Here is a 16,387-nt window from a genome sequence, read left to right on the forward strand (position 1 = left end):
ATGGTGACGGACGTGTTATAGCGATTGTTCATAATTCGATTGCTCAGCCTGTAGTGTAGATAATGTATGTGACGCATCGCCATGGTTTCATTCATCAGCGCATGCGTCGTAGTGGTCGGGAGTCATGGCGGTGAACACTGTCAACATAAATCTTATCCGCCTTAAATGAGAAGTTGGACACGCGTGTGTGGCATAATGTACTCAGACAAGGTGATGTGTCCGTGTGTGTGCGTGCTTTCTGGAGATTTACAGCAAGAAAATCCATGTGCCTCGAGCTCTAGCAGTCTGGTTAGCTGGTTAGCTAACCTCCGTCTCGAAGCGTCTCTAGGAGCTGAACAATACTACACTGCACACCTTCACTGCTCCTGTCGGGTGCAGTTTTAGGAAAAGAGAGCAGGAGGTGTGCTCCGCTGGCAGACCCAGTGTAATTATTATCCCAGGTCCGTTAGCTAATGCTATAACAGCCAACCGTCCTACAGCGGCTCTACCTTTTGTAAGACGGTGTGGTATTTGATCTGTAGCATTGCGTATTTGTTTGGACATCGCTGGTTCGTGTGATAGTCCTTTTGTTTTTCTAGTAATTCTCCTTTTGTCAGAACTGAAATACCTTCTTGCCTGTACATGGTGAGGATTACTGACGTACTACTCATTGTGCATTACCTACAAAGACAATGAAAGCACAGCACAGCAGACTTAAGTGGAGACATTAGAACGCATGTGTGTAGCGGGAGTTTTGCCTGATTGTCATGTCTGTCTTTTTTCCACTTCTTTCTTAAGAAAATAACAAAAGAAGACACATGGAGACCTGAAGACTTAAGAAGGCATCTGCAGGTCGGTTTCAGAGGGGGTTCGAGGTTTGCATGCATGCGCTGAGGGAGAGAGAAACTCATTTGTATGAGTGTGACTTGCAGGGTCAGGATAGGAAGAGCCAGAGAAGAGAACGATCCAAGCGAGAGGAGGTGCAGAGGACACACAGGACTGGAGAGTCAACGGAGCGCACACGGCAGGACTCAGAGACAGATGTAAGGAGGGAGAGAGAGAGACAGAGGGAGAAAGAAAGCACAAGCGAGAGAACAAATCTAAGAGAGCCAGAGAAGGAGAGGGAAGAGGAGAGCAGGAGGAAAGAGAAGAGGGAGAAGGAGAGGAGAAAAGAGCGAGAAAGGGTTGGGGAGCACCTGGGATGGGAGAGGAGAACTGAACGAGATGACAAAGAGACCAAAGACAGAGAGGAGAAGCAAATTCAGAGGTATAAAAAGAGAGACGAGAAGCTGGGGAGATACAAAGAGAGAGACAGGGAGAAAGAAAGATACAGGGATAAAGACAGAGAGGCAGAGAGAGATAGATGGAAAGAGAAGGAAAGAGAAAAGCAGAGAAAAGGCAGAGAAAAGAATAGAGAGAGGGGGGGGAGGAAAGACTATGACTGGGAGAAAGAGAGGGAAGGTGGAGAGAGAGAAAAAGAAAGAGAGAGGGAGAGAAGGAGGGCAGAGCGAGGCAAAGAGGAAAAGGCAGAAAAGGAAAGAGGAAAAGAAAAGGAGGGAAGTGTGGAAGACAAGCACAGGGAGAAAGAGAAAGAGCATGAAAGAGAGAGGAGAGAAAGGCACAGAGAGAGGGAGTATTCACAAGAACAGGAAGAATGGAGAGAGCGAAAAAGACGAGAGAAGGCTGGACACAGACAGCTGTCTGGACCTGTGGACAGAGGTTAGATAATTATCAACCATGACTACTGCAGAAGGCCCGAGTTATGTTTTAGTTCATTAATGAAGCCTTGTGCCTTGTTTTTCAGAGGAAAGAGAGAGGAGAAAAAGAGAGAAAGAACTCTGGGTAAGATGCATTCTGCTTCTTACTGATTAACTACAATAAAGAATGTGTCCTAGTTCACCAGCTAGGTCTCTGTGCCCGGGACTGGTTTAAAGCTGTGGTTTGGGTGGTGCTGGGGACTTCAGGAAGCAGAGGAAAATGGTGGAGCCCTCCATAATGCTCGAGAAGCAGAGCGTCACAACCACCACCACCACCACCCCGGTGGGGAGGGTGGAGCAGACAGAGACAGAACGAGGGAGAGAGAGAAGCATAAAGAAAAGAGATATGAGGACTCCAAGAGCAGCCATGGCAACAGAGACCAAGGGGTAAGCTGTACTCTGGGTGAGGGGGCTTGGGTGTGTGTGGGTGTGAGTGTGAGGGTGTGTGTGTGTGTGTGTTGGTAACTGCTGGAGTCATTCTGATTGGTTCTCACATAGCTGAGCTGACTGGTTTTTGTTCATACAGGTGGAGAGTGATGAGGTGGGAGGAATGAAGAATGAGGACTACGAGGAGGATTTTGAGGTCAGAGAACCATGCAGCCTGGGTTCTTATGGGTCATCCAGAATAATGTTTGTTCGTTTGTTTTTACATAATTGTCATCATGCTTTTAAATGGATTTTGCGTTATAAGAAAATAATGAGGTTTTGATGCAGGAGACACATGTAGAGAGTAGAAATCCATCCAATCACAGGATAGCACTCTAATGGAGAGAGTTGCCACTGTTTCTGACCCCTGAGCAAGGCCCTTAACCCTAAATTGCTCAAGTTGTACCCAGTCATAATTGTAAGTCGCTTTGGATAAAAGCATCAGATAAATGCTGTGAATGTAAATGTAAATCACAGGACAGCACTCTCTAATGGAGAGCCATGTGGATAACCATCCAATCACAGGACAGCACTCTCTAATGGAGTACTACACTGTTGTTAGAGAACCTCCAGAAGATCTCCATACTGGGGACAAAATCATCTGGATTTGACCAATAAAATATTATAATATATCTTTGAAGTTTAAGTAGAGAGTTATGTGTTTCATTTGTTAGTTCATAATAAGTGAAGGAACCTGTGTCTCTTCATGCAGGATTATGAGGAAGACTTTGAAGAGGTGGATGAAGATGAAGGAAAGGAAGAAGAGGAGGATGAAAATGGAGAGAGTGAAGGATGGAGGGAGCTGAGCGCTCACAGGAGCGATGAGATCAAGGCCATCCAGAGAGCAATGGAGGAGGAGAATGAGCTGGTTAGCGCCACCCTTACACGGCCCCCAACCAAAGAGGCTGAAGCAGCCCACAGAGGTAGCCACACCTACCGTCTACCTGCGTTCTTATCTTACACGCCTACAAAGGTAGCCATGCCTACCACCTACCTGAATTCTTACCTTACGTGTGTGTGTGTGTGTGTGTGTGTGTGTGTGTGAGATTTACTGAGTGCTCAAACAGAGAGGCGTCCAGCCAGGGTCCAAACACATGGCAGGGTGATTGACTTCACAGCAGCGAGGCAGAGGGAGGTCAGCCAGCAGGCTGCCCGGAGACAGCAGTGAGTGAACACACAGCTTCCTGAAGACTGAACACAGCACACACAGCTTACTGAACACAGCACACACAGCTTATTGAACATACCAGACCACACACATGGCTTACTGAGCTCTCCAGAGACACTAATGTGACTATATTTAAAACAGAATCCATTAATGGACTAATAAACATGCATTAATAAACAGTTCATGTATTGAATTAAATGCTTGATGGACTAATTGACTAAGGTGAGTCTCTGAAAAGCTGTTGTGATGTAGGAAACGCAGCGTGGAGCTCTTACGTTTGATTGAGTTGGATTTTTCTGTGACGGAGTCTCTCCTGGACCTTCCCCCAGTCAGCGAGTATGACATGTACATCAAAAGCTTTGGAATGAGCAACACAAAGCAGGTCTGTATATTTCTAGATTAAACACATCTGATCTGTATGTTTATAGATTACACAACACAAACAGCAGGTCTGTCTGTTTAAGTAGATTAAACAATGGAAATACAGCAGGTCTCTGTTTATATAGATTAAACAACACAGCAGGTCTGTGTGTTTATAGATTAAACAACAAAAATAGAGCAGGTCTGTCTGTTTATAGATTAAATAACAAAAAGCAAGTCTGGTTATATGGATTAAACAACACAAACTCAGGTCTGTATGGTTATAGATTAAACAACAGAAACACAGAAGGTCTGTCTGTTTATGGATTAAGCAATACAAACAAACACAGCAGGTCTCTGTTTATGGATTAAAGAAAACAAACAAAGCTTTGCTGCAAAGTGCTTGGTGTGCTCAAATGTACGTACTATTATAATTACCTACTATTATAGATACCCATTATAATTAACTACTATTATAGTTACCTTCTATTATAGTTACCTATTATAATTAACTATTATAATTACTTTCTTTTATAGTTACCTTCTATTATAATTATCTACTATTATAGTTACTTTCTATTATAATTATCTACTATTATAATTATCTACTATTCTAGTTACTTTCTATTATAATTATCTACTATTATAATTATCTACTATTAGTTACTTTCTATTATAATTATCTACTATTATAGTTACCTTCTATTATAATTATCTACTATTATAGTTACCTTCTATTATAATTATCTACTATTATAGTTACCTTCTATTATAATTACCTACTATTATAATTACCTATTATAGTTACCTTCTATTATAGTTACCTATTATAATTAACTATTATAATTACTTTCTTTTATAGTTACCTTCTATTATAATTATCTACTATTATAGTTACTTTCTATTATAATTATCTACTATTATAATTATCTACTATTCTAGTTACTTTCTATTATAATTATCTACTATTATAATTATCTACTATTATAATTATCTACTATTCTAGTTACTTTCTATTATAATTATCTACTATTATAATTATCTACTATTAGTTACTTTCTATTATAATTATCTACTATTATAATTATCTACTATTATAATTATCTACTATTATAGTTACCTTCTATTATAATTACCTTCTATTATAATTACCTACTATTATAGTTACCTTCTATTATAGTTACCTATTATAATTAACTATTATAGTTACCTTCTATTATAGTTACCTATTATAATGAACTATTATAATTACCTACTATTATAGTTACCTATTATAATGAACTATTATAGTTACCTTCTATTATAATTACCTACTATTATAGTTACCTACTATTATTGTAAGGGTTGGCACCAGGCTGAGGCCCCCTCCGGCCACCAGAGGGAGGCCTCGAGTCAACCACACTTCTAATCGGGCAGTATGCAGCAGCTGGGCCTTATATAAGCCCAGTGACCCCGTCACTCAGTGCTGGTTCTTTGCTAAAGTTTCGAGCCAAGTTCCTAGCCAGTAACTTCAGGTATTGAGGTCTGTGAGCCTTCATGCTACACCTCATTTCTTCCCTGCAAGGGTGTCTGTGTTGTTATACATCCCCTCCCCTCTCCAGTTTTCCCCTCCTGAGACTGTCTCTCTCCTGAGGCTTCCCTTAGCCATTAAAGTACCTCCTGATTTTATTTGGGAATTTTTAGTTTGGTTTTCCCCAGTGTATCGGGGTTGCCATTCTTCCCGTGGCATCCTTTGTTCTCCCTTTTTCCATGCTCGGTGTGGTGGTTAGTTTTTCCTTTTGTTTTACCTGTTCCAAGATCTAACTGTTCTGCACACGGGCCCACCATCGTTAGGGTGTGGTGACTCACCCAGTAGGCTGTCCATGTCATCACCTAGCCGACCTGGGTTTGCACCCACCTTACAATTATAGTTGGCTACTATTAGAATTACTTACCATTCAGTTTGCTTGATAATACTTTGAGTTCAGAAGACTTGCAGCATTAATTTCCAGTCACCATGTTGTTTCACCAGAAAGTGAGGTTAAATGCAGGTCTGTAAATGTGGTTACTGCAAACGTATCAGTGAGGTCTGAGTTTTGCTGTGGCTGCAGGTCTATGTGCAGTGTAATGAAGACAACACAGACCAGGACACACAGACTGAGGAGCCTGACACCCATGAGAAGTGGACCTTACACCCAGCCGAGACCAACGCCGTGTCTGGAGGTCCAAAACCCCCCCAAACACGGCACACACATGCCCAGAGCTGAATGCTTTATTGCAGTACTGTCCTAGCAAATTACTTGATGTATGATTGATTACCCACAGGCCCCAAAGTTTCCCAGAATGCTCAAGAGTCTGTGGCCTGGATGAACGGTGATTCAAAGCGACTTTCCACGTTTCTGCACTCTGCAGCGCAGGTAAGTCAATCTTAATTAGCCTAATCACTCAGAACACTCGTTAACTACAAATGAAAAAATGACCTTACCTATTTTTAATTTAGATGTGCTTTTGAATGTGTGTGTGTGTGTGTGTGTGTGTGTGTGTTTGTGTGTGTGTGTGTGTGCGCGCATGCGCATACACGTGAGTTTTCTAGGTGATCGCAGTACTGTTAGAGGAGAATAGGACAGGGAGTGACTCTGTAAAAGGCCTGGACTCTCACATAGACTCCCTCTCCTGCAGTGACAGAACCCTTCAACTCAACACCAAACTCCCCTTAATACATGGTAACAACCCCCCTTCCACTGGGAATGGAACACTTACTTTAACAACATTATTCTGCGTGATGCCTGTGTTTAACATGTTATAGCAATGTGTGTGTGTGTGTGTTTGTGCGCGCAGGTCGGCAGGTCACGCTGCTTCACTTCTCCAATGTGCAGGTGCACATCTTGCTCTCGGTCCACGCTCCGCGCTGCGGCCCGAGTGAAGATACACTCGATACACACACACTGCTGTGTGTGTGGAACATCTGGGAGCCGTCTGCTCCCCAGAAATTCCTCATCTGTGAAGCTGAGGTTCACACACACACCTGCTGAGTCACTGTCACAAACCTCATACAAGACACACCTTTATCAAGTCCAGGTAGCCTCATGTTTCTAATACATCTTATCTAATAACTGATACTTCTCTCTCTCTCTCTCTCTCTCTCTCTCTCTCTCTCTCTCTCTCTCTCTCTCTCTCTCTCTCTCTCTCTCTTTCCCCCCCCCCCCCCCCCCCCCCCCTCAGGTGCAGTCTTGTTGTTTCAGTCCTGGTCAGCTCTCTCTGGTGTTTGCGGGGACGGCTGTGGGTTCAGTCTTGCTGTGGGATCTGAGGGAACATTCTGGCTCTCACATGTGCCTGAGAGTGAACACAGAGGAGTGGACACTACGCTATCCAACCTTCTCCACCGGTCAGTCAAACAGAAAAACAAAGAGCTGCCCCAGACTGTCCAGGTTTGTGACCTGCTCCTGGTCCAGCCTTTAACACCCTTTGTCAGGTCTTAAGGACACATACAGTCATGTGATTCACACTAGAGTGAGCAGCTGTTCTTCAGACATAAAGGTTATCCTGAGATTGGGTTAAGGTTACCGTAAGGTTAGATTAACTTTAGCAGATTGTGTGTTTGTACAGATGCTGTGCTATCGGTGGCGGGGCATCTATCCTCCGTGGTGTCAGTCGAGCCTGTCCTGGTCACTATGGAGGCAGAGTTTAGGGGGCCCCTGCTAGCAGCCCAGGAAGGTAATGCGAACCGCACACGAGTCCCACACACGAGTCCCTGATACATTTCAACATTTACATAATCAAAGGCATTGTTCTCCACTGATTTTACTAAGAAACTAATAGTCTCAATATGATAAATTCTTTTTAATTTAAAGTAAAATAATCTGTGTTCTTTAAAAATGAATCACATTTGCTTTGTTTAAAAAATGCATTAAAAAACACTCCCAATAAATCCAATTATTTTGAATGTGAGAAATGCATTACATATGGAGTTCCAAATAGCAATGCACAAGTGTTTTTATATCCAGCAAGTGACTGAACACTCTTCATAACCATCATAATGCTGGTAGATACATTGTCCCGTGCATGAGCTGTACTGCTTCCCACAGAGTTCCCGTTCCCATAAATATCCATTTATTTGTGGGCTGTGCTACATAGCTGTTCCCATAGATGTCAATTTATTGCACTAAAATTAAAAAGTTGTGATAATCTGATTGCATAGTAGATAGTACTGTTTGGAAAAAGATGTGTACAAAGGAATTTCTGACTGTAGATGGGTGAGCAAAAGAGAATAAAGGATTTACCTGTCAAAAAAAGATGATTTTGTTACACTGAAGTTCTTCAGTGATGTGTCCGTTCTGAGTGGACATTAGAGCAGTTCTTCCCCCTCATATACGGCAGAGTCCCTGGGCCTATCCTTCCAGTTAGGATCCCTGGATGAAAATGGCCTCCTGATTCTCTGGGTAAGGAATGGTTCCACATGAATGTCTTTCTTTACTCTCATCTGCTGTAGAAATGTATTTAAACACTGTGTGTGTGTGTGTGTGTGTGTGTGTGTGTGTGTGTGTGTGTGTGTGTGTGTGTGAGCGTGCGTTCTGCAGGTTGTAGTTGAGCTGCCAAAAGCTGATGATTCTGGATCCCAGACAGATCTGGGTACCCCACACCCCTCTGTCCTGTACCCCACACACTACTGTACCACACATCCCTCTGTCCTGTACCACACACTACTGTACCACACACCCTTTCTCTTCTCACCTCTCTCTCTCTCAGGTTTGAGACCAGGGGGAAAGGTTAAACTTCTTCACAGTTCCTCTCTACAGACATGTGACGGCTCTACCTCTCGAGGGGTTGCAGAGGTCACAGAGGTCATGCCTCACCTAAGCCTCCTGCTGAGGTTTCTACCCTCAGACTCTAACCACTACTTCATTGGCACCAACATGGTGAGTGCAGGAGGTCAAAAAAGGTCAAAGTACACATCAGACATGGTGAGTGCAGGAGGTCAAAGGAGGTGAGGGTGTCCATCAGACATGGTGAGCACTCTGGTTCAGTATCACTGTGTGAGCAGTGAGGTCACAGTGACATCATGTGACCCCACATCCTCATACAAGCACACTGCATGTTTAAATTTGACCCACGGCTCTTATGGTATAATGTCCTAAAAGACTGCTTTACAGTGTACTTTGAGATTATTCCTGTGCTAGTCACAAATTGATTGTTTAAAGGCTGAATGTTAAAATGTTTTTTATATAAGAGGAGAAAGTGGTTGTTTTACGAAAGTGAAGGTGTGTTTAGCTGAGATGAGGGGTGTGTGTGTGTGTGTGTGTGTGTGTGTGTGTGTGTGTGTGTGTGTGTGTGTGTGTGTGTGCGTGCTGTAGGGGCAGGTGAAGCGAGGCACTAGACATGGCCTCCGCGTTGTCCCGAAGCTCTACACACCTGCAGAGGGCATGAGACCAGCAGAGGTCACCGCACTAGACTTCTGCCCCAACAGAGAGCCCTTCTTCCTGGTGAGTGTGTGTGCGCGGGTGGTGTTAGTAATGGTGTGTGGTGCGTAGTGCTGTCTGTTTGACTGTTCCTCTTTTACCTGTAGGGGGAGCACATATGCTTAGTTAATGAAAAGAAATTATATAGTTAACAAAAATAGTGTATTTGTCAGTAAAAGTGTGTGTGTGTGTGTGTGTGTGTGTGTGTGTAGGTGGGCTGCAGTGATGCTACGGTCCGCCTCCACTCCCTTGTGCGGGCGGAGCCTATGTGTGGGTGGTCTGTGGGTTCTGGCAGTGTGCCCACTCACACTGTGTGCTGGTGCCAGACCCGACTCACTGTGTTCTTCGTTCTGGACGCCACGTCAGTCCTGCACGTGTGGGACCTGGCAGAAAGAGAGGACGGTCCAATCAGCTCGGAGAACCTGCACCCAGACCGGTACGAGCACAGGAGAGCAGGTTCTGCCCCCCACCCTCTCTATAGTCCCCTGGATGAGCTGACACTTTCACAAACCACCCCGATCTCTTGTCCTGTTGCTACGGTGATCTGTAAACCCACACACCTCTGATCACCCACCTGCTTCAGTCAGTGTGGTACTGTTTAGTCCTCTTCAGCAGCTGCTGTTAGTATGAACTGTCTGCTCATTATTTGGTTTTAGGGAAGTATATCACCATCATGATCTTTCCATTTCATATATTTAATTTTCTTTCTTTCTCTCCCTCTCTGTCCTCCATCGTCAGGGTGACAGGCATGGCGGTGTTTGGAGACGCAGACAATCGGCGCTCATCCTCAGGCTTTGCTCTGGTCAGGCAGTCCGGCAGATTGGAGATCCACTTCCTGAAACAATCCCTTGCGCTTTTCCGGACATCTGACATGAAAACACTACGCTCCCTGGCACACAACATGCTCTAAACACTCCTTGGCACACAACACATTCAGAACACTCCCTGGAACACACTCCCTGGCACACAACATGCTCTAAGCACTCCTTGGCGACCCGTACTGAAAGTGTGAGGAGAGAAACTGCAGTGGACCAGCCCAGAGTTAAGCAGCCCTACTCCTGGAGATCTACCACGCTGCTCTGATCTACTGCAGAGTTTATCTAATATACCTGATTCAGCTCATATGGGCTGCATATGCTCTTTGGTATCTCAGTCTCATGTTGGAGATGAGGGAGCTGCTCTGGTAGGCGTTTCACCACACATGTGAACAGGTGATCCACACATACACAGTAACGCTGGAAACAGCCAGTCTGGCCTGCCTGTGCAGAGTCCACTGGGACGAATACGTCTGTTAATGTCCCCTATCGCTCAGACTATGGCTCACTCACAGTGGGAAGTCCAAGGTTAACGATGGAGACCGCATGTGGGTGGAGCTAGCACCGCCACACCTGTGCAGGGCAGGTGTCCAGGACAGGTGGGGTGCAAATCTGTTACTGCTTACTCTCTGGCCTGTCTGTTAGTGACATTACTGAACCCTTACCCCCCAGAATGACCCAAACCACTAAACATCACTAAATACACATTATCAGTAAATAAACAAACTTTTTGGTTCGTTTGCTTGTTTTGAAGAATCATTTCTAACCTCAGTGGCTGAGTTAATTCCTTACGATTCTGGTTCAGATGACCGTCATAATAAAGCATAGCGTCGTCCTTCCGTGAGTATGAGCCTGCTCCAGCTCCGGAGGGCACAGGTTAGGTCCTGCGCGGAAGGAGACAAGCCTCGGGGAACGCGCGCATTACTCTGCGGAGTTTTTGCACAAAGTATGCAGTACATTTAGATATTTTTCCAAGGTCTGTCGTTCCTTTGTGCATTATTTTTGTAAAAAAGGGGATTGATGTATAACATGTTTACCGTAACTTTACTGACTGATCATTTTACGGTTTTAAAATGAAGCATTTTCCACGCGCAGGAGGTCTGCTCCTCCTTCAGTAGTGCTGATCTGTCTCCTAGCAACCCCTAATTGTGGGGCCATAAAGACTGGCTGGTCCGGTCTCAAGCCCAACAGTGAAGTTTACGCTGGACACAAGCGCCGTTCAGCTGCGTGTTTTACAGGAAGATTGGAAACGGAGATTCTGGGTTTACCGACACTTACGGAAACACTTGGCCATTTGTGAGCGAATAGACCAACGAGATGCATCTTTAGTTTGGGATTTCACCGCAGGTCTACCCGAACGTGCGCAGTCTTGACGCTTTTAAACTCCGATGGATAGTGAAACAGCTCTCGGCAACTTCCTCGGCGTTACTGAGCATGCGCTCCCGGCCGCCGCCGTCGCCGATAACGCGGACACTCTGCACCTCGCCAGGACACGAGCCCCTCCGCCACCGGACACACGAGAGGGAGAACGCAGCGCGCATCGGACATGGCGCGTGGGGTACCCCAGCAAAGGTGCGAGAGCAGAACAGGTGAGCGCGGGCCTGGGCAGGACGGGCGGGGTAGGTACAGATGGGCCAATCCAGGCTGCGCAGACACCCAAACCCTCTGAGCGCTTTTAGGGAAGTAACTAGTGGAGGCTGTTTCCTCCTTGTTCTCTCTCTCACCCTCCATCCTCCCCTCCACTCCGGTCACTGCTTTCCTTTCTCCTCGAGGTGCTTTCTGTCTGTCCTCTATTTCACTCCATCCCTCCTCCCTCCCTGTCGCCTTATGACCTACAGAAGAGGGGTGTTAGGGACCAGCAGTAATACAGAGTAACATCTGAGTAACGCCCCTGACTCTGAGGATTATGCCCCTGACTCTGGGGGTAATAGATCAATTCCTTTATTTAACTGTTCTGTGCGAACCTCCGCCTCCTGTTCCAGATGCCCCACTCTGACTCCTGCCCTGACGTCCTCACCAACGGGCTCCAGCACATCACCCACGTCCCCTGGGAGGACAGCGTGAGTCACGTGACCTGCGGCAAGGGTGTGGGTGGTTTCCTGAGCCTCCACCAAAGTGGGCGCACGAGACGCTACCACCCTGATGGGCGCCTGCAGGATTCATGCCTCCAGCCGGCCCTGGCGGTGCCGTACGAGGGCCTGACCTCCACCCAGCTGCCCGGGAGGGTGGTGGGCTGGGGGCCAGGGGCAGTGCTCACACTGCTGGACATGGAGCTGGAGCCTGTGGCCCACGCACGGGAGCCCCTGGATGTCAGGGTTTGTCAGGTATGCTGTCTGAATCATCAGGATTGTCACTGAATCATCAGGGTCATTATAGAGTCATCAGGGTCATCAGTGAATCATCAGGGTCATTACTGAATCTACCATGAAGCATGATGTAACACCTAAACTTGCACTGTAGCAGTCAAATTAGTCTATGTAGCAAATGAGAGTATAATTCCTACTTAAACAAACATATGTAAAGTTGTCTTCTCTTTCTCTCTCTGCATGTTTCTAGGCTGTAGCTGGCTCTCTGGACTTGATCACAGCGGGGGCAGGGAACGTGTGTGTGTGGTGTGTGCGTCACATGGTGTGTCCTGTGCGGGTTGTGGAGGGCTTAGGGAGTTGCAGTGTGTTCACGCTGCTGGCGGTGGCCACACCCCTCTTAGCCCCCCGAGTCCTGGCAGCATGCCGGATGTCCATCACACTCGTGGACCTGGCAGAGGGTCGTGTGCTGGAACACAAAAGGAACCTCCATCCAAGGTGTGTGTGTCATAATTTACTTTCACACACCATCATAACAAGCGTTTCTCATTTTCTCACATACAGTATTTCTCACTTTTAGGAACGGCAGCTTGTTACATTCTAACAGATTTGGATAAAGGATCCCACTAATCCTGATGAGTGCTTTATCTTCTCTTTGATAACGGGAAGGACTTACTGATGTGGGGTGCTCCTCTCTCTTTGCAGGGATATCACAGGGTTGGTCTACTGCCCCCTGCTGGAGTCTGTAGTCACTGCATCTACAGACATGACTATCAGAGTGTGGGGGCCAGACTGGGAGCTACGCACAATATTCATGGGTCATACTGGTGTGACTGTCAATCAGCACCACATACCATCCCCCAATACCATTCACCATCACATACTAGCATGTCAAATAATCATTAATTATGCTTTTCAGTTAGCACTACTATTACATTAGCATCAACTCCACTGATAATCCATATTTATTCCTGTAATTTTATAAAGCAGTAAACGAAATGCAGAGTTTAACTCTACCCCCACTCCTAGAGATCTACTACCCTATAGAGTTTAGCTCCACCCCCACTCCTAGAGATCTACTACCCTATAGAGTTTAGCTCCACCCCCACTCCTAGAGATCTACCACCCTATAGAGTTTAGCTCCACCCCCACTCCTGGAGATCTACCACCCTATAGAGTTTAGCTCCACCCCCACTCCTGGAGATCTACCACCCTATAGAGCTTAGCTCCACCCCCACTCCTGGAGATCTACTGATATACTGTATAGTTTAGCTCCACCCCCACTCCTGGAGATCTACTGATATACTGTATAGTTTAGCTCCACCCCCACTCCTGGAGATCTACTGATATACTGTATAGTTTAGCTCCACCCCCACTCCTGGAGATCTACTGATATACTGTATAGTTTAGCTCCACCCCCACTCCTGGAGATCTACTGATATACTGTATAGTTTAGCTCCTGCATTGTTGTGAAATCTGCTAGGTGGTAGATCTCCAGCAGCAGTGTTGTGAAGGCTCCTTTTGTGTATGTGTGTATGTGTGTGTTCCAGCTGTGGTCACCTCCCTGTTGCTGTGTCCAGTATCTGGTCTGCTTGTCTCCTCCTCTCTGGATGGGACCGTGCGGTGTTGGAGTCTGGAGGAGGGGGACCAGGTGCAGGTGTCCCTGCCCATCGGCTGTGCCCCTCCCCTGGGCCTGGGTGGACCCAGCACTGACGGCACCTTCTTCTCCTACTCCAGGACCGGGGTCAACTTCTGGACCTTCAGCAGCCTTTGCCAACTCCACTGCAAGCTGGGAGGAGATTCGTCTGGACCTGTCCGTCAAATATTGGCCCCGCCCTCTCACCGGCCCTACCCTGCTCGTGTGCTGTGTGTCCATGGTGACAGTGATGTCACGCTTGTCTCAGCAGAGACGGGGGCTGTGCTTACGGCCTTCAGAGCCAATAGCAGAGTGAGATGTGCTGATTACTGCCTCCTCAAAGAGATCTTATTGGTGCTGACTGAGGAGGGCACAGTGATTAGAGCCAACACACTGACCAATCCTGTGACTGTGCTAGATGAGTGGCACAGGGTGCAGAAAGGGGATTGGTCGAGTAGGAAGAAGCAGGGCATGGTTGAGCCGGCACGCTGTATGGCACTGTACAGTAATATAGCTGACCCACAGGAGGCGCTAGAGGAGTGGATGTCACTGCAGAAGACGAGCAGGAGGAACACGCAGGACAATGGTAGGAACAGGTGGGTTTCAGGACAACCTGCAGGACATATAGAGGGAGGAATGTGTGTATGGAGGGAGGAGTCTGGTTATGAAAGGAGGAGTCTGGGGTCAGTATATGAACCCACTCTCGTCAGTCGTCAGACAGTCCGTAGTCCAGTACTAATCTTAGAGCCATCTATAATAGAACTCAAATATTAACCAAATACAGGAACTGTGATGAAAAATGCTATTCACACACACATTATTTGCATTTAGCAATTATTAGGAAATAAAAATATGTATAAATATTTGTTCAAGCTTCCAGCTGTGTGTGTGTGTCAGGTTTCTGGTTATGCTGGGTCATCATCGTGGGTGTGTCAGTGTGATACAGATGCAGTCTGGGATTGTCCAGTACAGAACCTCAGCCCACAATGGCCAGAACATCAGCAGTGTACAGGCTTATCCAGACAATAGCTGTCTGCTTACAACTGGTACACACACACACACACACACACACACACACACACACACACACACACAGACACACAACAGAACGGCTGTCTGCTTACAACTGGTACACACACACACACACACACACACACACACACACACACACACACACAACAGAACGGCTGTCTGCTTACAACTGGTACACACACACACACACACACACAACAGAACGGCTGTCTGCTTACAACTGGTACACACACACACACACACACACACACACAACAGAACGGCTGTCTGCTTACAACTGGTATACACACACACACACACACACACACACACACACCAGACAATGGCTGCTTACAATTGATACACAAACACAAGTTCTAGAGTCCTAAATACACACACACAAACTCTCCTCACCCACCATCACGAAGCATGATAATAGTGATTATGATGATGATGGTGTGTGGGTGTGTGTGTTGCAGGTGAGGATGACTCTGTGTTAGTGTGGAGAGTGTTTCCGTATGCACAGGAGTGTGTGAGTCTGCAGGCCAGTGTGTTCTGTGCTCACACTCCTGTGTGTGAGGCCCTGCTGGACTCTGTGCTGGCCATCTGCATGCAACAGCCCCACAGTGCCACCTACTGCCTGGTTCAATACAACCTGCACACACACACACGCATGGACCACCCGCCAGAGCACGGCCACAGCAGCACGATCACAGGTAAACACACACACACACGCGTGTGCATGGACCACCCACCAGAGCACGGCCACAGCAGCACGATCACAGGTAAACACACACACACACGCGCGTGTGTGCATAGACCACCCACCAGAGCACGGCCACAGCAGCACGATCACAGGTAAATACACACACACACACGCGTGTGTGCATGGACCACCCGCCAGAGCACGGCCACAGCAGCACGATCACAGGTAAACACACACACACATGCGCGTGTGCATGGACCAACCGCCAGAGCACGGCCACAGCAGCACAATCACAGGTAAACACACACACGCACACACACACGTGCGCATGGACCACCCGCCAGAGCACGGCCACAGCAGCACGATCACAGGTAAACACACACACACACACACACGCATGGACCACCCGCCAGAGCACGGCCACAGCAACACGATCACAGGTAAACACACACAGACGCGTGTGCATGGACCACCCACCAGAGCACGGCCACAGCAGCACGATCACAGGTAAACACACACACACACGCGTGTGCATGGACCACCCACCAGAGCACGGCCACAGCAGCACGATCACAGGTAAACACACACACACACACGCATGGACCACCCGCCAGAGCACGGCCACAGCAGCACGATCACAGGTAAACACACACAGACGCGTGTGCATGGACCACCCACCAGAGCACGGCCACAGCAGCACGATCACAGGTAAACACACACACACACGCGTGTGCATGGACCACCCACCAGAGCACGGCCACAGCAGCACGATCACAGGTAAACACACACAC

The 16,387-nt window shown here is 47.0% G+C and overlaps 2 protein-coding genes across 2 annotated transcripts; both read left to right on the forward strand.

Moving 5' to 3' along the window:
- The first annotated feature begins 111 nt into the window (after positions 1-111).
- dync2i1 (dynein 2 intermediate chain 1) lies at positions 112-10,680 on the forward strand. The gene is made up of 21 exons (XM_035519867.1): positions 112-210; positions 778-831; positions 912-1,698; positions 1,784-1,821; positions 1,944-2,123; positions 2,263-2,319; positions 2,875-3,085; positions 3,209-3,326; positions 3,583-3,712; positions 5,781-5,892; positions 5,995-6,086; positions 6,263-6,392; positions 6,508-6,680; positions 6,892-7,054; positions 7,276-7,383; positions 8,047-8,108; positions 8,247-8,298; positions 8,416-8,585; positions 9,021-9,149; positions 9,338-9,561; positions 9,864-10,680. Exons 1-21 carry the CDS (start codon positions 196-198, stop codon positions 10,033-10,035), a joined length of 3,177 nt encoding a protein of 1,058 aa, XP_035375760.1. The 5' UTR covers positions 112-195; the 3' UTR covers positions 10,036-10,680.
- A 479-nt stretch (positions 10,681-11,159) lies between these two features.
- wdr97 (WD repeat domain 97) lies at positions 11,160-16,107 on the forward strand. The gene is made up of 8 exons (XM_035536690.1): positions 11,160-11,529; positions 11,923-12,264; positions 12,497-12,741; positions 12,949-13,070; positions 13,794-14,475; positions 14,816-14,925; positions 15,370-15,606; positions 16,037-16,107. Exons 1-8 carry the CDS (start codon positions 11,329-11,331, stop codon positions 16,105-16,107), a joined length of 2,010 nt encoding a protein of 669 aa, XP_035392583.1. The 5' UTR covers positions 11,160-11,328.
- The last annotated feature ends 280 nt before the right edge of the window (positions 16,108-16,387 follow it).

Source organism: Electrophorus electricus, chromosome 19 (genome assembly GCF_013358815.1).
Source record: "Electrophorus electricus isolate fEleEle1 chromosome 19, fEleEle1.pri, whole genome shotgun sequence".
Taxonomy (NCBI): Eukaryota; Metazoa; Chordata; class Actinopteri; order Gymnotiformes; family Gymnotidae; genus Electrophorus; species Electrophorus electricus.

Coding starts and splice junctions, on each gene's coding strand:
- dync2i1 (XM_035519867.1), top strand. Junction 3,327..3,582: donor CAGGCTGCCCGGAGACAGCA/GTGAGTGAACAC, acceptor GTTGTGATGTAG/GAAACGCAGCGTGGAGCTCT. Junction 6,087..6,262: donor TTCTGCACTCTGCAGCGCAG/GTAAGTCAATCT, acceptor TGAGTTTTCTAG/GTGATCGCAGTACTGTTAGA.
- wdr97 (XM_035536690.1), top strand. CDS start 11,329: ATGGATAGTGAAACAGCTCTCGGCAACTTCCTCGGCGTTACTGAGCAT. Junction 13,071..13,793: donor AATATTCATGGGTCATACTG/GTGTGACTGTCA, acceptor TGTGTGTTCCAG/CTGTGGTCACCTCCCTGTTG. Junction 14,926..15,369: donor TAGCTGTCTGCTTACAACTG/GTACACACACAC, acceptor TGTGTGTTGCAG/GTGAGGATGACTCTGTGTTA.